This window comes from Papaver somniferum, unplaced genomic scaffold (genome assembly GCF_003573695.1).
Source record: "Papaver somniferum cultivar HN1 unplaced genomic scaffold, ASM357369v1 unplaced-scaffold_56, whole genome shotgun sequence".
Taxonomy (NCBI): Eukaryota; Viridiplantae; Streptophyta; class Magnoliopsida; order Ranunculales; family Papaveraceae; genus Papaver; species Papaver somniferum.
This window is the reverse complement of record NW_020648304.1, coordinates 1-23,096: the sequence shown is the minus strand read 5'-3', so window position 1 is coordinate 23,096 and position 23,096 is coordinate 1. Positions and strand designations below refer to the sequence as shown.

Here is a 23,096-nt window from a genome sequence, read left to right as displayed (position 1 = left end):
AAGAAAGAGTTCATAAAAATGTTGATTTATATACGTTAACTCAAAAAAGTCCACACATTTCGTTATAAGTCGGAAATTAATTTTTGAGACTAAATTGTAAACTAGATAAACTCATCTTTAACAGAAAAAGTTTGAAAAATGTATTGTAATTACAATTAATATGTTCTAAGGCAATACGTCTAGTAAAATTTGCATTTCTATGTACGTTGATTCAAGAAAATATGAAGGAAATCAAATTTCACAATAGAAAAGGATGAAATACCATGCAAAACTAATCCAAATCCTAACAAATTACATCTATCTTGAATCAAATAGAAAGACAAAGCCAACACAAAAAGAAAGATTTCATAAAAATGTTGAATTTAATATACGTTAACTAAAAAAAGTCTACACACTTCATTATAAGTCGGAAATTGATTTCTGAGAATAAATTGTAAACTAGATAAACTCATCTTTAACTGAAAAGTTTGAAAAATGTATTGTAATCACAAATAATATGTTCTAAAGCATTACGTCTACTAAAAATTGCATTTCTATGTACGTTGATTCAAGAAAATATGAAGGAAGTCAAATTTCACAATAGAAGAAGGATGAAAGACCAAGCAGAACTAATCCAAATCCTAACAAATTTCATCTATCTTGAATCAGATAGAAAGACAAAGCCAATATAAAAATAAAGAGTTCATAAATATGTTGAACTTTATATGCGTTAACTCAAAATAGTCTACACACTTCGTTATAAGTCGGAAGTTGATTTCTGAGACTAAATTATATACTAGATAAATTCATCTTTAACAGAAAAAGTTTGAAAATATATTGTAATTACAATTAATATGTTACAAGGTAATACCTCTAATAAAAATTTCATTTCTATGTACGTTGATTCAAGAAAATATCAAGGAAGTCAAATTTCACAATAGAAGAAGGATGAAAGACCATACAGAACTAATCGAAATCCTAAAAAATTCCATCTATCTTGAATCAAATAGAAAGACAAAGCCAACACAAAAAGAAAGAGTTCATAAAAATGTAGAATTTTGTATACGTTAACTCAAAAAATTCTACAAATTTCGTTATAAGTCGGAAATTGATTTCTAAGACTAAATTGAAAACTAGATAAACTCATCTTTAATAGAAAATTTTTGAAAAATGTATTATAATTACAATTAATATGTTCTAAGGCAATACGTCTAGTAAAAATTGCATTTCTATGTACGTTGATTCAAGAAAATATGAAGGAAGTCAAATTTCACAATAGAAGAAGGATGAAAGACCATGCAGAACTAATCCAAATCCTAACAAATTTCATCTATCTTGAATCAAATAGAAAGACAAAGCCAACACAAAAAAAAAAGATTTCATAAGAATGTTGAATTTTATATACGTTAACTCAAAAAAGTCTACACATTTTGTTATAAGTCGGAAATTGATTTCTGAGACTAAATTGTAAACTAGATAAACTCATCTTTAACAGATAAAGTTTGAAAAATGTATTGTAATTACAATTAATATGTTCTAAGGCAATACGTCTAGTAAAAATTGCATTTCTATGTACGTTGATTCAAGAAAATATGAAGGAAGTCAAATTTCACAATAGAAAAGGATAAAAGACCATGCAAAACTAATCCAAATCCTAACAAATTTCATCTATCTTGAATCAAATAGAAAGACAAAGCCAACACAAAAAGAAAGAGTTCATAAAAATGTTGAATTTAATATACGTTAACTCAAAAAAGTCTACACACTTCGTTATAAGTCGGAATTTCAGAGACTAAATTGTAAACTAGATAAACTAATCTTTAACTGAAAAAGTTTGAAAATGTATTGTAATTACAATTAATATGTTCTAAGGCAATACATATAGTAAAAATTGCATTTCTATGTACGTTGATTCAAGAAAATATGAAGGAAGTCAAATTTCACAATAGAAAAGGATGAAAGACCATGCAAAACTAATCCAAATCCTAACAAATTTCATCTATCTTGAATCAAATAGAAAGACAAAGCCAACACAAAAAGAAAGAGTTCATAAAAATGTTGAATTTAATATACGTTAACTCAAAAAAGTCTACACACTTCGTTATAAGTCGGAATTTCAGAGACTAAATTGTAAACTAGATAAACTCATCTTTAAATGAAAAAGTTTGAAAAATGTATTGTAATCAGAAATAATATGTTCTAAGGCATTACGTCTACTAAAAATTGCATTTCTATGTACGTTGATTCAAGAAAATATGAAGGAAGTTAAATTTCACAATAGAAGAAGAATGAAAGACCATGCAGAACTAATCCAAATCCTAACAAATTTCATCTATCTTGAATCAAATAGAAAGACAAAGCCAACACAAAAAGAAAGAGTTCATAAAAATGTTGAATTTTATATATGTTAACTCAAAAAAGTCTACACATTTCGTTATAAGTCGGAAATTGATTTCTGAGACTAAATTGTAAACTAGATAAACTCATCTTTAACAGATAAAGTTTGAAAAATGTATTATAATTACAATTAATATGTTCTAAGGCAATACGTCTGGTAAAAATTGCATTTCTATGTACGTTGATTCAAGAAAATATGAAGGAAGTCAAATTTCACAATAGAAGAAGGATGAAAGACCATGCAGAACTAATCCAAATCCTAACAAATTTCATCTATCTTGAATCAAATAGAAAGACAAAGCCAACACAAAAAGAAAGAGTTCAGAAAAATGTTGAATTTTATATACGTTAACTCAAAAAAGTCTACACATTTCGTTATAAGTCGGAAATTGATTTCTGAGACTAAATTGTAAACTAGATAAACTCATCTTTAACAGAAAAAGTTTGAAAAATGTATTGTAATTACAATTAATATGTTCTAAGGAAATACGTCTAGTAAAAATTGCATTTCTATGTACGTTGATTCAAGAAAATATGAAGGAAGTCAAATTTCACAATAGAAGAAGGATGGAAAACCATGAAGAATTAATCCAAATCCTAATAAATTTCATCTATCTTGAATCAAAAAAAAAAAGACAAAGCCAACACAAAAAGAAAGAGTTCATAAAAATGTTGAATTTTATATACTTTAACTCCAAAAAGTCTAGACATTTCGTTATAAGTCGGAAATTGATTTCTGAGACTAAATTGTAAACTAGATAAACTCATCTTTAATATAAAAAGTTTGAAATTGTATTGTAATTACAATTAATAGTAAAAATTGCATTTCTATGTACGTCGATTCAAGAAAATATGAAGGAAGTCAAATTTCACAATAGAAGAAGGATGAAAGACCATACAGAACTAATCCAAATCCTAACAAATTTCATCTATCTTGAATCGAATAGAAAGACAAAGCCAACACAAAAAGAAAGAGTTCATAAAAATGTTGAATTTTATATACGTTAACTCAAAAAAGTCTACACATTTCGTTATAAGTCGGATATTGATTTCTGAGACTAAATTGTAAACTAGAAAAACTCATCTTTAACAGAAAAAGTTTGAAAAATGTATTGTAGTTACAAATAATATGTTCTAAGGCAATACGTCTAGTAAAAATTGCATTTCTATGTACGTTGATTCAAGAAAATATGAAGGAAGTCTAATTTCACAATAGAAGATGAAAGACCATGCAGAACTAATCCAAATCCTAACAAATTTCATCTATCTTGAATCAAATAGAAAGACAAAGCCAAGACAAAAAGAAAGAGTTCATAAAAATGTTGAATTTTATATACGTTAACTCAAAAAAGTCTACACATTTCGTTATAAGTCGGAAATTGATTTTTGAGACTAAATTGTACACTAGATAAACTCATCTTTAACAGAAAAAGTTTGAATGATGTATTGTAATTACAATTAATATGTTCTACGGCAATACGTTTAGTGAAAATTGCATTTCTATGTACGTTGATTCAAGAAAATATGAAGGAAGCCAAATTTCACAATAGAAGAAGGATGAAAGACCATGCAGAACTAATCCAAATCCTAACAAATTTCATCTATCTTGAACCAAATAAAAAGACAAATCCATCACAAAAAGAAAGAGTTCATAAAATTGTTGAATTTTATATACGTTAACTCAAAAAAGTCTGCACATTTCGTTATAAGTCGGAAATTGATTTCTGAGACTAAATTGTAAACTAGATAAACTCATCTTTAAAAGATAAATTTTGAAAAATGTATTGTAATTATAATTAATATGTTCTTAGGCAATACGTCTAGTAAAAATTGCATTTCTATGTACGTTGATTAAAGAAAATATGAAGGAAGTCTAATTTCACAATAGAAGAAGGATGAAAGACCATGCAGAACTAATCCAAATCCTAAAAAATTTCATCTATCTTGAATCAAATAGAAAGACAAAGCCAAGACAAAAAGAAAGAGTTCATAAAAATGTTGAATTTTATATACGTTAACTCAAAAAAGTCTACACATTTGGTTATAAGTCAGAAATTGATTTCTGAGACTAAATTGTAAACTAGATAAACTCATCTTTAACAGAAAAAGTTTGAAAAATGTATTGTAATTACAATTAATATGTTCTAAGGCAATACGTCTAGTAAAAATTGCATTTCTATGTACGTTGATTCAAGAAAATATGAAGGAAGTCAATTTTCACAATAGAAGAAAGATGAAAGACCATGCAGAACTAATCCAAATCCTAACAAATTTCATCTATCTTGAATCAAATAGAAAGACAAAGCCAATATAAAAAGAAAGAGTTCATTAAAATGCTGAATTTTATATACGTTAACTCAAAAAAGTCTACACATTTCGTTATAAGTCGGAAATTGATTTCTGAGACTAAATTGTAAACTAGATAAACTCATCTTTAACAGAAAAATTTTGAAAAATGTATTGTAATTACAATTAATATGTTCTAAGGCAATACGTCTAGTAAAAATTGCATTTCTATGTACGTTGATTCAAGAAAATATGAAGGAAGTCAAATTTCACAATAGAAAAGGATGAAAGACCATGCAAAACTAATCCAAATCCTAACAAATTTCATCTATCTTGAATCAAATAGAAACACAAAGCCAACACAAAAAGAAAGAGTTCATAAAAATGTTGAATTTAATATACGTTAACTCAAAAAAAGTCTACACACTTCGTTATAAGTCGGAAATTGATTACTCATCTTTAACTGAAAAAGTTTGAAAAATGTATTGTAATCACAAATAATATGTTCTAAGGCATTACGTCTACTAAAAATTGCATTTCTATGTACGTTGATTCAAGAAAATATGAAGGAAGTCAAATTTCACAATAGAAGAAGGATGAAAGACCAAGCAGAACTAATCCAAATCCTAACAAATTTCATCTATCTTGAATCAAATAGAAAGACAAAGCCAACACAAAAAGAAAGAGTTCATAAGAATGTTGAATTTTATATACGTTATCTCAAAAAAGTCTACACATTTCGTTATAAGTCGGAAATTGATTTTTGAGACTAAATTGTAAACTAGATAAACTCATCTTTAACAGAAAAAGTTTGAAAAATGTATTATAATTACAATTAATATGTTCTAAGGCAATACGTCTAGTAAAAATTGCATTTCTATGTACGTTGATTCAAGAAAATATGAAGGAAGTCAAATTTCACAATAGAAGAAGGATGAAAGACCAAGCAGAACTAATCCAAATCCTAACAAATTTCATCTATCTTGAATCAGATAGAAAGACAAAGCCAACACAAAAAGAAAGAGTTCATAAGAATGTTGAATTTTATATACGTTAACTCAAAAAAGTCTACACATTTCGTTATAAGTCGGAAATTGATTTCTGAGACTAAATTGTAAATTAGATAAACTCATCTTTAACAGAAAAAGTTTGAAAAATGTATTGTAATTACAATTAATATGTTCTAAGGCAATACGTCTAGTAAAAATTGCATTTCTATGTACGTTGATTCAAGAAAATATGAAGGAAGTCAAATTTCACAGTAGAAAAGGATGAAAGACCATGCAAAACTAATCCAAATCCTAACAAATTTCATCTATCTTGAATCAAATAGAAAGACAAAGCCAACACAAAAAGAAAGAGTTCATAAAAATGTTGAATTTAATATACGTTAACTCAAAAAAGTCTACACACTTCGTTATAAGTCGGAATTTCTCAGACTAAATTGTAAACTAGATAAACTCATCTTTCACTGAAAAAGTTTGAAAAATGTATTGTAATCACAAATAATATGTTCTAAGGCATTACGTCTACTAAAAATTGCATTTCTATGTACGTTGATTCAAGAAAATACGAAGGAAGTCAAATTTCACAATAGAAGAAGGTTGAAAGACCAAGCAGAATTAATCCAAATCCTAACCAATTTCATCTATCTTGAATCAGATAGAAAGACAAAGCCAATACAAAAATAAAGAGTTCATAAATATGTTGAACTTTATATACGTTAACTCAAAAAAGTCTACACATTTCGTTATAAGTCGGAAATTGATTTCTGAGACTAAATTGTAAACTAGATAAACTCATCTTTAACAGAAAAAGTTTGAAAAATGTATTGTAATTACAATTAATATGTTCTAAGGCAATACGTCTAGTAAAAATTGCATTTCTATGTACGTTGATTCAAGAAAATATGAAGGAAGTCAAATTTCACAATAGAAAAGGATGAAAGACCATGCAAAACTAATCCAAATCCTAACAAATTTCATCTATCTTGAATCAAATAGAAAGACAAAGCCAACACAAAAAGAAAGAGTTCATAAAAATGTTGAATTTAATATATGTTAACTCAAAAAAGTCTACACACTTCGTTATAAGTCGGAAATTGATTACTCATCTTTAACTGAAAAAGTTTGAAAAATGTATTGTAATCACAAATAATATGTTCTAAGGCATTACGTCTACTAAAAATTTCATTTCTATGTACGTTGATTCAAGAAAATATGAAGGAAGTCAAATTTCACAATAGAAGAAGGATGAAAGACCAAGCAGAACTAATCCAAATCCTAACAAATTTCATCTATCTTGAATCAAATAGAAAGACAAAGCCAACACAAAAAGAAAGAGTTCATAAGAATTTTGAATTTTATATACGTTAACTCAAAAAAGTCTACACATTTCGTTATAAGTCGGAAATTGATTTCTGAGACTAAATTGTAAACTAGATAAACTCATCTTTAACAAAAAAAGTTTGAAAAATGTATTGTAATTACAATTATTATGTTCTAAGGCAATACGTCTAGTAAAAATTGCATTTCTATGTACGTTGATTCAAGAAAATATGAAGGAAGTCAAATTTCACAATAGAAAAGGATGAAAGACCATGCAAAACTAATCCAAATCCTAACAAATTTCATCTATCTTGAATCAAATAGAAAGACAAAGCCAACACAAAAAGAAAGAGTTCATAAAAATGTTGAATTTAATATACGTTAACTCAAAAAAGTCTACACACTTCGTTATAAGTCGGAAATTGATTACTCATCTTTAACTGAAAAAGTTTGAAAAATGTATTGTAATCACAAATAATATGTTCTAAGGCATTACGTCTACTAAAAATTGCATTTCTATGTACGTTGATTCAAGAAAATATGAAGGAAGTCAAATTTCACAATAGAAGAAGGATGAAAGACCAAGCAGAACTAATCCAAATCCTAACAAATTTCATCTATCTTGAATCAAATAGAAAGACAAAGCCAACACAAAAAGAAAGAGTTCATAAGAATGTTGAATTTTATATACGTTATCTCAAAAAAGTCTACACATTTCGTTATAAGTCGGAAATTGATTTTTGAGACTAAATTGTAAACTAGATAAACTCATCTTTAACAGAAAAAGTTTGAAAAATGTATTATAATTACAATTAATATGTTCTAAGGCAATACGTCTAGTAAAAATTGCATTTCTATGTACGTTGATTCAAGAAAATATGAAGGAAGTCAAATTTCACAATAGAAAAGGATGAAAGACCATGCAAAACTAATCCAAATCCTAACAAATTTCATCTATCTTGAATCAAATAGATAGACAAAGCCAACACAAAAAGAAAGAGTTCATAAAAATGTTGAATTTAATATACGTTAACTCAAAAAAAGTCTACACACTTCGTTATAAGTCGGAAATTGATTACTCATCTTTAACTGAAAAAGTTTGAAAAATGTATTGTAATCACAAATAATATGTTCTAAGGCATTACGTCTACTAAAAATTGCATTTCTATGTACGTTGATTCAAGAAAATATGAAGGAAGTCAAATTTCACAATAGAAGAAGGATGAAAGACCAAGCAGAACTAATCCAAATCCTAACAAATTTCATCTATCTTGAATCAAATAGAAAGATAAAGCCAACACAAAAAGAAAGAGTTCATAAGAATGTTGAATTTTATTTACATTAACTCAAAAAAGTCTACACATTTCGTTATAAGTCAGAAATTGATTTGTGAGACTAAATTGTAAACTAGATAAACTCATCTTTAACAGAAAAAGTTTGAAAAATGTATTGTAATTACAATTAATATGTTCTAAGGCAATACATCTAGTAAAAATTGCATTTCTATGTACGTTGATTCATGAAAATATGAAGGAAGTCAAATTTCACAATAGAAGAAGGATGAAAGACCATGTAGAACTAATCCAAATCCTAACAAATTTCATCTATCTTGAATCAAATAGAAAGACAAAGCCAACACAAAAAGAAAGAGTTCATAAAAATGTTGAATTTTATATATGTTAACTCAAAAAAGTCTACACATTTCGTTATAAGTCGGAAATTGATTTCTGAGACTAAATTATAAACTAGATAAACTCATCTTTAAGAGAAAAAGTTTGAAAAATGTATTGTAATTACAATTAATATGATCTAAGGCAATACGTCTAGTAAAAATTGCATTTCTATGTACGTTGATTCATGAAAATATGAAGGAAGTCAAATTTCACAATAGAAGAAGGATGAAAGACCATGTAGAACTAATCCAAATCCTAATAAATTTCATCTATCTTGAATCAAATAGAAAGACAAAGCCAACACAAAAAGAAAGAGTTCATAAAAATGTTGAATTTTATATATGTTAACTCAAAAAAGTCTACACATTTCGTTATAAGTTGGAAATTGATTACTGAGACTAAATTGTAAACTAGATAAACTCATCTTTAACAGAAAAAGTTTGAAAAATGTACTGTAATTACAATTAATATGTTCTAAGGCAATACGTCTAGTAAAAATTGCATTTCTATGTACGTTGATTCAAGAAAATATGAAGGAAGTCAAATTTCACAATAGAAAAGGATGAAAGACCATGCAAAACTAATCCAAATCCTAACAAATTTCATCTATCTTGAATCAAATAGAAAGACAAAGCCAACACAAAAAGAAAGAGTTCATAAGAATGTTGAATTTTATATACGTTAACTCAAAAAAGTCTACACATTTCGTTATAAGTCGGAAATTGATTTCTGAGACTAAATTGTAAACTAGATAAACTCATCTTTAACAGATAAAGTTTGAAAAATGTATTGTAATTACAATTAATATGTTCTAAGGCAATACGTCTAGTAAAAATTGCATTTCTATGTACGTTGATTCAAGAAAATATGAAGGAAGTCAAATTTCACAATAGAAAAGGATGAAAGACCATGCAAAACTAATCCAAATCCTAACAAATTTCATCTATCTTGAATCAGATAGAAAGACAAAGCCAATATAAAAATAAAGAGTTCATAAATATGTTGAACTTTATATGCGTTAACTCAAAATAGTCTACACACTTCGTTATAAGTCGGAAGTTGATTTCTGAGACTAAATTATATACTAGATAAATTCATCTTTAACAGAAAAAGTTTGAAAATATATTGTAATTACAATTAATATGTTACAAGGTAATACCTCTAATAAAAATTTCATTTCTATGTACGTTGATTCAAGAAAATATCAAGGAAGTCAAATTTCACAATAGAAGAAGGATGAAAGACCATACAGAACTAATCGAAATCCTAAAAAATTCCATCTATCTTGAATCAAATAGAAAGACAAAGCCAACACAAAAAGAAAGAGTTCATAAAAATGTTGAATTTTGTATAAGTTAACTCAAAAAATTCTACAAATTTCGTTATAAGTCGGAAATTGATTTCTAAGACTAAATTGAAAACTAGATAAACTCATCTTTAACAGAAAATTTTTGAAAAATGTATTATAATTACAATTAATATGTTCTAAGGCAATACGTCTAGTAAAAATTGCATTTCTATGTACGTTGATTCAAGAAAATATGAAGGAAGTCAAATTTCACAATAGAAGAAGGATGAAAGACCATGCAGAACTAATCCAAATCCTAACAAATTTCATCTATCTTGAATCAAATAGAAAGACAAAGCCAACACAAAAAAAACGATTTCATAAGAATGTTGAATTTTATATACGTTAACTCAAAAAAGTCTACACATTTTGTTATAAGTCGGAAATTGATTTCTGAGACTAAATTGTAAACTAGATAAACTCATCTTTAACAGATAAAGTTTGAAAAATGTATTGTAATTACAATTAATATGTTCTAAGGCAATACGTCTAGTAAAAATTGCATTTCTATGTACGTTGATTCAAGAAAATATGAAGGAAGTCAAATTTCACAATAGAAAAGGATAAAAGACCATGCAAAACTAATCCAAATCCTAACAAATTTCATCTATCTTGAATCAAATAGAAAGACAAAGCCAACACAAAAAGAAAGAGTTCATAAAAATGTTGAATTTAATATACGTTAACTCAAAAAAGTCTACACACTTCGTTATAAGTCGGAATTTCAGAGACTAAATTGTAAACTAGATAAACTAATCTTTAACTGAAAAAGTTTGAAAATGTATTGTAATTACAATTAATATGTTCTAAGGCAATACATATAGTAAAAATTGCATTTCTATGTACGTTGATTCAAGAAAATATGAAGGAAGTCAAATTTCACAATAGAAAAGGATGAAAGACCATGCAAAACTAATCCAAATCCTAACAAATTTCATCTATCTTGAATCAAATAGAAAGACAAAGCCAACACAAAAAGAAAGAGTTCATAAAAATGTTGAATTTAATATACGTTAACTCAAAAAAAGTCTACACACTTCGTTATAAGTCGGAAATTGATTACTCATCTTTAACTGAAAAAGTTTGAAAAATGTATTGTAATCACAAATAATATGTTCTAAGGCATTACGTCTACTAAAAATTGCATTTCTATGTACGTTGATTCAAGAAAATATGAAGGAAGTCAAATTTCACAATAGAAGAAGGATGAAAGACCAAGCAGAACTAATCCAAATCCTAACAAGTTTCATCTATCTTGAATCAAATAGAAAGATAAAGCCAACACAAAAAGAAAGAGTTCATAAGAATGTTGAATTTTATACACGTTAACTCAAAAAAGTCTACACATTTCGTTATAAGTCGGAAATTGATTTTTGAGACTAAATTGTAAACTAGATAAACTCATCTTTAACAAAAAAAGTTTGAAAAATGTATTGTAATTACAATTAATATGTTCTAAGGAAATACGTCTAGTAAAAATTGCATTTCTATGTACGTTGATTCAAGAAATATGAAGGAAGTCAAATTTCACAATAGAAAAGGATGAAAGACCATGCAAAACTAATCCAAATCCTAACAAATTTCATCTATCTTGAATCAAATAGAAAGACAAAGCCAACACAAAAAGAAATAGTTCATAAAAATGTTGAATTTAATATGCGTTAACTCAAAAAAGTCTACACACTTCGTTATAAGTCGGAATTTCTGAGACTAAATTGTAAACTAGATAAACTCATCTTTAACTGAAAAAGTTTGAAAAATGTATTGTAATCACAAATAATATGTTCTAAGGCATTACGTCTACTAAAAATTGCATTTCTATGTACGTTGATTCAAGAAAATATGAAGGAAGTCAAATTTCACAATAGAAGAAGGATGAAAGACCATGTAGAACTAATCCAAATCCTAACAAATTTCATCTATCTTGAATCAAATAGAAAGACAAAGCCAACACAAAAAGAAAGAGTTCATAAAAATGTTGAATTTTATATATGTTAACTCAAAAAAGTCTACACATTTCGTTATAAGTCGGAAATTGATTTCTGAGACTAAATTGTAAACTAGATAAACTCATCTTTAAGAGAAAAAGTTTGAAAAATGTATTGTAATTACAATTAATATGTTCTAAGGCAATACGTCTTGTTAAAATTGCATTTCTATGTACGTTGATTCAAGAAAATATGAAGGAAGTCAAATTTCACAATAGAAAAGGATGAAAGACCATGCAAAACTAATCCAAATCCTAACAAATTTCATCTATCTTGAATCAAATAGAACGACAAAGCCAACACAAAAAGAAAGAGTTCATAAAAATGTTGAATTTAATATACGTTAACTCAAAAAAGTCTACACACTTCGTTATAAGTCAGAATTTCTGAGACTAAATTGTAAACTAGATAAACTCATCTTTAACTGAAAAAGTTTGAAAAATGTATTGTAATCACAAATAATATGTTCTAAGGCATTACGTCTACTAAAAATTGCATTTCTATGTACGTTGATTCAAGAAAATATGAAGGAAGTCAAATTTCACAATAGAAAAGGATGAAAGACCATGCAAAACTAATCCAAATCCTAACAAATTTCATCTATCTTAAATCAAATAGAAAGACAAAGCCAACACAAAAAGAAAGAGTTCATCAAAATGTTGAATTTAATATACGTTAACTCAAAAAAGTCTACACACTTCGTTATAAGTCGGAATTTCTGAGACTAAATTGTAAACTAGATAAACTCATCTTTAACTGAAAAAGTTTGAAAAATGTATTGTAATAAAAAATAATATGTTCTAAGGCAATACGTCTAGTAAAAATTGCATTTCTATGTACGTTGATTCAAGAAAATATGAAGGAAGTCAAATTTCACAATAGAAAAGGATGAAAGACCATGCAAAGCTAATCCAAATCCTAACAAATTTCATCTATCTTGAATCAAATAGAAAGACAAAGCCAACACAAAAAGAAAGAGTTCATAAAAATGTTGAATTTTATATATGTTAACTCAAAAAAGTCTACACATTTCGTTATAAGTCGGAAATTGATTTCTGAGACTAAATTGTAAACTAGATAAACTCATCTTTAACTGAAAAAGTTTGAAAAATGTATTGTAATCACAAATAATATGTTCTAAGGCATTACGTCTACTAAAAATTGCATTTCTATGTACGTTGATTCAAGAAAATATGAAGGAAGTCAAATTTCACAATAGAAGAAGGATGAAAGACCAAGCAGAACTAATCCAAATCCTAAAAAATTTCATCTATCTTGAATCAAATAGAAAGACAAAGCCTACACAAAAAGAAACAGTTCATAAGAATGTTGAATTTTATATACGTTAACTCAAAAAATCTACACATTTCGTTATAAGTCGGAAATTGATTTCTGAGACTCAATTGTAAACTAGATAAACTCATCTTTAACAGAAAAAGTTTGAAAAATGTATTGTAATTACAATTAATATGTTTTAAGGCAATACGTCTAGTAAAAATTGCATTTCAATGTACGTTGATTCAAGAAAATATGAAGGAAGTCAAATTTCACAATAGAGAAGGATGAAAGACCATGCAAAACTAATCCAAATCCTAACAAATTTCATCTATCTTGAATCAAATAGAAAGACAAAGCAACACAAAAAGAAAGAGTTCATAAAAATGTTGAATTTAATATACGTTAACTCAAAAAAGTCTACACACTTCGTTATAAGTCGGAATTTCTGAGACTAAATTGTAAACTAGATAAACTCATCTTTAACTGAAAAAGTTTGAAAAATGTATTGTAATCAAAAATAATATGTTCTAAGGCAATACGTCTAGTAAAAATTGCATTTCTATGTACGTTGATTCAATAAAATATGAAGGAAGTCAAATTTCACAATAGAAAAGGATGAAAGACCATGCAAAGCTAATCCAAATCCTAACAAATTTCATCTATCTTGAATCAAATAGAAAGACAAAGCCAACACAAAAAGAAAGAGTTCATAAAAATGTTGAATTTTATATATGTTAACTCAAAAAAGTCTACACATTTCGTTATAAGTCGGAAATTGATTTCTGAGACTAAATTGTAAACTAGATAAACTCATCTTTAACTGAAAAAGTTTGAAAAATGTATTGTAATCACAAATAATATGTTCTAAGGCATTACGTCTACTAAAAATTGCATTTCTATGTACGTTGATTCAACAAAATATGAAGGAAGTCAAATTTCACAATAGAAGAAGGATGAAAGACCATGTAGAACTAATCCAAATCCTAACAAATTTCATCTATCTTGAATCAAATAGAAAGACAAATCCAACACAAAAAGAAAGAGTTCATAAAAATGTTGAATTTTATATACGTTAACTCAAAAAAGTCTACACATTTCGTTATAAGTCGGAAATTGATTTCTGAGACTAAATTGTAAACTAGATAAACTCATCTTTAACAGAAAAAGTTTGAAAAATGTATTGTAATTACAATTAATATGTTCTAAGGCAATACGTCTTGTAAAAATTGCATTTCTATGTACGTTGATTCAAGAAAATATGAAGGAAGTCAAATTTCACAATAGAAAAGGATGAAAGACCATGCAAAACTAATCCAAATCCTAACAAATTTCATCTATCTTGAATCAAATAGAAAGACAAAGCCAACACAAACAGAAAGAGTTCATAAAAATGTTGAATTTAATATACGTTAACTCAAAAAAGTCTACACACTTCGTTATAAGTCGGAAATTGATTACTCATCTTTAACTGAAAAAGTTTGAAAAATGTATTGTAATCACAAATAATATGTTCTAAGGCATTACGTCTACTAAAAATTGCATTTCTATGTACGTTGATTCAAGAAAATATGAAGGAAGTCAAATTTCACAATAGAAGAAGGATGAAAGACCAAGCAGAACTAATCCAAATCCTAACAAATTTCATCTATCTTGAATCAAATAGAAAGATAAAGCCAACACAAAAAGAAAGAGTTCATAAGAATGTTGAATTTTATACACGTTAACTCAAAAAAGTCTACACATTTCGTTATAAGTCGGAAATTGATTTTTGAGACTAAATTGTAAACTAGATAAACTCGTCTTTAACAAAAACAGTTTGAAAAATGTATTGTAATTACAATTAATATGTTCTAAGGCAATACGTCTAGTAAAAATTGCATTTCTATGTACGTTGATTCAAGAAAATATGAAGGAAGTCAAATTTCACAATAGAAAAGGATGAAAGACCATGCAAAACTAATCCAAATCCTAACAAATTTCATCTATCTTGAATCAAATAGAAAGACAAAGCCAACACAAAAAGAAAGAGTTCATAAAAATGTTGAATTTAATATGCGTTAACTCAAAAAAGTCTACACACTTCGTTATAAGTCGGAATTTCTGAGACTAAATTGTAAACTAGATAAACTCATCTTTAACTGAAAAAGTTTTAAAAATGTATTGTAATCACAAATAATATGTTCTAAGGCATTACGTCTACTAAAAATTGCATTTCTATGTACGTTGATTCAAGAAAATATGAAGGAAGTCAAATTTCACAATAGAAGAAGGATGAAAGACCATGTAGAACTAATCCAAATCCTAACGAATTTCATCTATCTTGAATCAAATAGAAAGACAAAGCCAACACAAAAAGAAAGAGTTCATAAAAATGTTGAATTTAATATGCGTTAACTCAAAAAAGTCTACACACTTCGTTATAAGTCGGAATTTCTGAGACTAAATTGTAAACTAGATATTTTTTTTTGCTAAATCCAGATTGTATTAATGAATAGCCAATATTTACAAAGAGATCACAAGAAAAGAGGTCCTAAGACCCCAAAAACTTACAAACTATTTAAATCTGAAATAAGAAACACAAGGAAATTCTAAATGCCTAAGAAAATCCGGCCTTTCATCAAAGCTTAAACCTTCACCATTTCTAAGATAACATCCCCTCTTTGCCATACAATCAGCTGCAAAATTTGCCTCACGAAAAGTATGAACAAAACGAATAGAATCATAACTGTTATTAATTCTTCTCCACCTGTGTTTAACAAACCAAGGAAGATTTGTACCCGTCAAGGCAGCAATAGCTCCCATTGAATCTGAACGCACAAGAACCTTTCTCATATTCCACTTCAAAGCCCATTCTAAACCAACAATAATACCATAAATTTCAGCCAAGAAATTATTTGTAATTCCCAGCCCAATGCTCATAGCCCCAACAAAGTTACAATCCGCATCACGCACCACAACACCAGCCCCTGCAACACCTGGGTTTCCTTTTGCCGCACCATCGCAACATAATAAAATCTCATCCCTATTAGGAGGATGCCAAAAAAATTCAATTGGATCGACCTTATGAACCTGCCTATGAGCCACACGGAAGTGGTTCAAAATTTCCAAATCTGCTGAAGTATTACGCATGGAACTCTTCACCCTAACAGAATATTCATGAACCAAAAAGAAAACTCTCTTCTTGAAGAAGTGAATGTTAGCTGCCAAATTTTGAAAACAAGCTAAATTCCTAGTCTGCCACAACTCCGAGCGAATCACCAAGTTAGTAAGAAGCCATAAATCCTTAATAATACGACTCCTACCTTTTGCTGATTTATAAGAGGTCACAACATCATAATAAGGTCTTAAATGAAACAAACCTGAACACCACTGCCAGATTTGCATAGCAAACGGACAACTCCAAATAATGTGCTCCAACGATTCCTCATCAGCATTGCATAAGTAACATTTGTTGGCTAATTCAATTTTGAATCTACTCCTAATCATGTCTTGAGTAGCACAAACCTCTCTACAAATCTTCCAATTCTGGGCAGCAAGTTTAGGATGAATTTCCTTCCTCCACAAAAGACCATACACCGCTGAAGTTGAATACTCCCTTCTAATGAGATTCTTAGCTGAAGAAACAGAAAAACATCCATTCATCTCTGGCATCCAAATTCTACAATCCTTCCCTCCTTGTAACAAAGGCAAATCCTCCAAGACTACCCCAGCACGCATCAAATTCTGGAGATGAACACCCTGCAACTGCCAAATATTATTATCAATAATATCACTAACCTTAACATTTCTTTCAAGGTCAGTCTCATTAAGCAAATCAGCAATGCTCTCATTCCCATACCAAACATCAAAATAAAGAGATGTAGCCCTCCCATCACCAATAAGAACCTTAGAATGCTTGTCCACAATAGAATGAATCAATTTAATGCCCGGCAGAATTGAAGATTTCACACCATAAAGTTTGATACCACCATTCCTAGTAGTATACTTTGCCCACAAAAAACGAGCCCATTTCTTGTCTGAAGAACGAATACTCCACCACAGCTTCATGAGAAGAGCTTTATTAGTAACCACCATGCTGGTTATACCAAGACCACCTTCCTTCAGAGGACAACAAATTTCCTAGTAACATCAGCATCACCAGACCAAAGAAAATTACGAATGGCTCTTTCCGCCTGCTGAACAAACTTTCTAGGCCACTTGTACACCGCCATGTTGTGAATGGCATAGCTAGCTATCACTGAATTAATAAGAACAACTCTATCTTGAAAAGAAAGAAATCTTCCCTTCCAAACCGAAAGTTGATTCTTTATTTTCTCAATCACATTGCTTATGTGACGATATCGAACAACCCCAGGCATGATCTGAACTCCCAAATATCTGTCCGGAAAATTGGAAACTTCCATACCAAGCAAATTAGTGATAGTTCCACAGCGACTCAATGAATCACCACCATAATAAACCTTACTCTTTTGACGACAAACAGATTGCCCAGAGGCACTTTGATATTTACCAAGCAAAGATAGAAGATTATGCAAACTCTTCATATTGCCTTTACAAAAAATCATAATGTCATCAGCAAAGAAAAGATGAGTGGGAGAAATACTTTTCTTTGAGAGCATTGGCGTCATCTTCTTTTCCACAAACAATTTCGTGAGATTTCTACTCAGAACATCTTCAATAAGAACAAAAATAAGGGGAGATAAGGGATCACCTTGCCTCAGACCTCTATTGATTGTGAAGAAACCCTTAGGACTTCCATTAAGAAGAATAAAAATCCTTGCTGAATTAAGGATTGACCAGATCCAAGAACACCATCTATGAGAGAAACCATATTTTCGAAAAACCTCTAAGACAAAGGACCAGCTAACCGTGTCAAAAGCTTGAGTAATATCTAGCTTCAACCCCAAATTACCATCCCTCCTCTTAGTTTTTAAATCGTTGATCATCTCCGACGCCACACTAATGTTCTCATGGATATTTCTCCCCTTCATAAATGCAACTTGCTCTTCTGAAACCAAATTATCAAGAACACTCCCCAGTCTTGTAGCTAAAATCTTAGTAAAAATCTTAAAGAAAAAATTACTAAGACCAATAGGCCTGAAGTTTCGAAGAGAATTGGCCCCTCTAAACTTGGCAAGTAAAATAATAAGACTAGAATTAGTACCTTGCGGAATCATCTGTCGACGCCAGCAATACGTGACAGCATTGAAAAGGTCTTGCTGAATCACATCCCAGCAATGCCTATAGAAACAACCAGAGAAACCATCCGGCCCAGGGGCACTATCAGCGCTAAGATCAAAAACAGCATTCTTAATCTCATCAATAGTAGGAATCTCATCCATTCTCTGACTATCTTCCACAGAAATAATGTTATGATCATATTGAAACAAAGCATCATCAATAGGTAACTCAGCACCATTAAATTTATCCTCAAAATAGGCCACGGTGTGTTCTTTAATTTGGTCACAATCAGTTATAACAACCCCATTATCATCCACTAACTCCGAAATCATGTTACTACTCCTTCTAGTCCTAATATTAGCATGAAAAAAAGAAGTATTACTAGCACCTTCCTGAAGCCATTTATTTCTTGACTTTTGCTTCAACATAGTAGCTTGTTGGGCACGAATTTCCTGAAGAGTAACTGAAGCCTCCTTGGCATAATTCAGCTTAGTTACATCTTCTGGATCCTCATCAGAAATTGTAAGCGCCACTTCCATAGTCAACTGCGCTTGCTTGAGCTTAGCATACACATTGCCAAAGACACGTAAATTCCACTCTTTCATGATAACCTTTAACCTTTTAAGTTTGGAAGGAAAAATAAAAGCAGGCGTACCAGTAATAGGGGCGTTCCAACTCTCACTCACCATGCGCATGAAATCTGAATGAGAGAACCACATCTTCTGAACTCTAAAAGGAGCTCGTTTCGGTCTAGTATTAACAAAAGGAAAGCCAATAAGAGTGGAATGGTCAGAAACTTCACGAGGAAGAGATTTACACCTCCAATTCTCAAACTTAATAAGCCACGCCTCATTAATCAAAGCTCTATCTAGCTTACAAAGAATTCTACGAACACCAGATTGGCCATTAGCCCAAGTGAACTTAGAACCCAAAAAATCAGCTTCAAAAAGATCATTATCCTCCATCCAATCACTAAAATCATTAATGACTGAAGTACGTGGTTGTCTACCTCCTCTCTTCTCCTCATTGCGAAGAACACAATTAAAATCACCCATAACCAACCATGGAGTATTATTATCAACTGAAGAAAGTTGCTGCCATAAACTTCTTCTCGTGACACGTAAACAGCTAGCATGAACAAAGGAAATCAAAACCCCCTCTACTTCAATAGTAATAGCTTGCCTACTAGAATTCATAACTACAGGCGTAGCTATGCAGCTGGACCAAAAAATCCATATGTTTCCTTTAGACGAACCAACAGAATTATGAATAACTTCTTTCTTATAGCCATCCACATATAAAGTTTGCAAGAAATTTAAAGTACAATGTACCTTTGGCTCTGCAATACATAAAATATCCGGCTTGAAATCATGAAATAACTCACGCAACTTATTTTTAGCAGCATCATGCGCAATGCCATTTATGTTCCAATATAGAACACCCATTAAAAACCAGTTTTGGAGGAATCAATATCAATCTGAGAAGTTGCACCAGAATTAATTCTTGGTAAACTTCCTTTTTCAGCACAAATTCTCAAATTGGAGTCCTGAAGAGACTCGGAATCAGAAGCATTCCTACCCTCAGTAGTATTCACTACCTTATGCATGGATTGCATGCGAACACGCCTAGCTTCTTGATCAGCCCTAAACTTTGCATCAGCTGAACTCTCCTCCACATCTTGAATTGTTTCAATAGCATTATATCTGTTTTTATTCAAAAGAAACTCCCCAGCCGTAAGCTGATCACAAAGAGGAGTAGGAGTTGCGGTCACAATCCTAACAGGTTTGGGAATCCTAGTTCCAACCAAACTTGTTATAGTTGATGGATTAGTTTCACCCACTTTTCCATTCTTAACTAAAACTGATTTTGAAGCCTGCGCTTGTTTAGTTCTCGCCAATTCAACATAGACAGATTCAAAATCAGCTTTGGCTTGTGCCATAACAACCTCCAACTGCTGAGCCTTCACCAGCTTAGCAGCAAACTCCACATCAGCTTCTTCCCCAACAATATTATCAACAACATCACGCACATCTACATTGACGTTGTGAGCTTTTTTCTTACCCTTCTTCTTACGCCTAGCCACTTGCCATTCCCCACCAGCCGGTTTAGTAGTATTGCTCACGCCAGGTTGAGATTCATCACTGCTAACTTGTTTGCTTACCACAAGTTGTCGCTCAGTATTTTCCTTGTGCTGCTTTCTACATTCATGATCAGTATGCCCAATCAACTTGCACTTGGAACAATATTTTGGAACTTTTTGAATCTCAACAGATTGCCAAAAATCTAAACCCCCAACCGTAATATGAATAGCATCAGTAGCTGCTTCAGCAAAATTAATATCCACCAAAACTGATGCAAAGTGACCATATTCATGAGCAAGAGTACGTCTATCAACCACAATTGGAGTTCCTAGTGATTTAGCCAAGGACAATAGCGTTTTTTCTGTCCAGAATTCTAATGGAAGCCCTGGAAAAGAAACCCACACTGAAGCATGAGATGATCTTTGCTTTTCAGCATCAAAACCAGGAAACCATTCAATTAGGGTTAGCTTTTGATGCCTAAAAAACCAAGCTTCAGCATTCAAAAGCTTTTCTTTTGCTGTTTGGGATTGTAACTTGATGGTGAAGAAACCTCTACTCATAGGAATTAGCTGAACCGCACCTTGACCTAGCTGCCATTGATGTTCCAAATCATCCTTCACCTCTTGGAAAGTAATTCCTTTGAAATATAAACGTCCAATAAGACTGAATTTCCAAATATCACAACCTTCCAAATAGAAAGATTCAGGTAAAACAATCGCCGGTTTGCCTTCTTTTAACGTTGGCAATGGTAAAGAACTGAGATCAATAGATGTTGTTGGAAGCTGTTGCTTCCCCTTCACCTGATCAGCATAAGTACGAGACCTAACATGAGACGCATGAGAAGCATCTCCCATCTCAACACCCGTAGATGATTGAGAAGAATCAAAAGAATGGAAAAGTTTGAAAACCCTAAACCCTAAGGAAAAATCGCCTCAGAGCCAAGAGAGAGAAAAAATAAATAAATTAAGGAGTCTTCCACATATTATTTTCTGAGACTAAATTGCAAACTAGATAAACTCACCTTTAACAGAAAAAGTTTGAAAAATGTATTGTAATCACAAATAATATGTTCTAAGGCAATACCTCTAGTAAAAATTGCATTTCTATGTACGTTGATTCAAGAAAATACGAAGGAAGTCAAATTTCACAATAGAAGAAGAATGAAAGACCAGCCATAACTAATCCAAATTCTAACAAATTTCATCTATTCGAATCTAATAGGAAGACAAAGCCAATACAAAAATAAAGAGTTCATAAAAATGTTGATTTTTTATACGTTAACTCCAAAAAGTCTACACACTTCGTTATAAGTCGGAAGTTGATTTCTGAGACTAAATTTTAAACTAGATAAACTGATCTTTAACATAAAAAGTTTGAAAAATGTATTGTAATCACAAATAATATGTTCTAAGGCAATACCTCTAGTAAAAATTGCATTTCTATGTACGTTGATTCAAGAAAATACGAAATTAGGAAAATTTCACAACATAAGAAGGATGAAAGACCAAGAAGAACTAATCCGAATCCTAACAAATTTCATCTATCTTGAATCAAATAGAAAGACAAAGCCAACACAAAAAGAAAGAGTTCATAAGAATGTTGAATTTTATATACGTTATCTCAAAAAAGTCTACACATTTCGTTATAAGTCGGAAATTGATTTTTGAGACTAAATTGTAAACTAGATAAACTCATCTTTAACAGAAAAAGTTTGAAAAATGTATTGTAATTACAATTAATATGTTCTAAGGCAATACGTCTAGTAAAAATTGCATTTCTATGTACGTTGATTCAAGAAAATATGAAGGAAGTCAAATTTCACAATAGAAAAGGATGAAAGACCATGCAAAACTAATCCAAATCCTAACAAATTTCATCTATCTTGAATCAAATAGAAAGACAAAGCCAACAGAAAAAGAAAGAGTTCATAAAAATGTTGAATTTAATATACGTTAACTCAAAAAAGTCTACACACTTCGTTATAAGTCGGAAATTGATTTTTGAGACTAAATTGTAAACTAGATAAACTCATCTTTAACTGAAAAAGTTTGAAAAATGTATTGTAATCACAAGTAATATGTTCTAAGGCTTTACGTCTACTAAAAATTGAATTTCTATGTACGTTGATTCAAGATAATATGAAGGAAGTCAAATTTCACAATAGAAGAAGGATGAAAGACCATGTAGAACTAATCCAAATCCTAACAAATTTCATCTATCTTGAATCAAATAGAAAGACAAAGCCAACACAAAAAGAAAGAGTTCATAAGAATGTTGAATTTTATATACGTTATCTCAAAAAAGTCTACACATTTCGTTATAAGTCGGAAATTGATTTTTGAGACTAAATTGTAAACTAGATAAACTCATCTTTAACAGAAAAAGTTTGAAAAATGTATTGTAATTACAATTAATAGGTTCTAAGGCAATACGTCTAGTAAAAATTGCATTTCTATGTACGTTGATTCAAGAAAATATGAAGGAAGTCAAATTTCACAATAGAAAAGGATGAAAGACCATGCAAAACTAATCCAAATCCTAACAAATTTCATCTATCT

The 23,096-nt window shown here is 30.0% G+C and overlaps 1 protein-coding gene across 1 annotated transcript in view; it reads left to right on the top strand.

The window, feature by feature from the left end:
• Window positions 1-16,717, top strand: part of LOC113343173 — a 48,340-nt gene extending 31,623 nt beyond the window's left edge. Inside the window, exon 6 of the mRNA XM_026587457.1 lies at window positions 16,653-16,717. Within this exon, the coding sequence (XP_026443242.1) occupies window positions 16,653-16,717 (65 nt within the window). The remainder of the gene's footprint in view (window positions 1-16,652) is intronic.
• The last annotated feature ends 6,379 nt before the right edge of the window (window positions 16,718-23,096 follow it).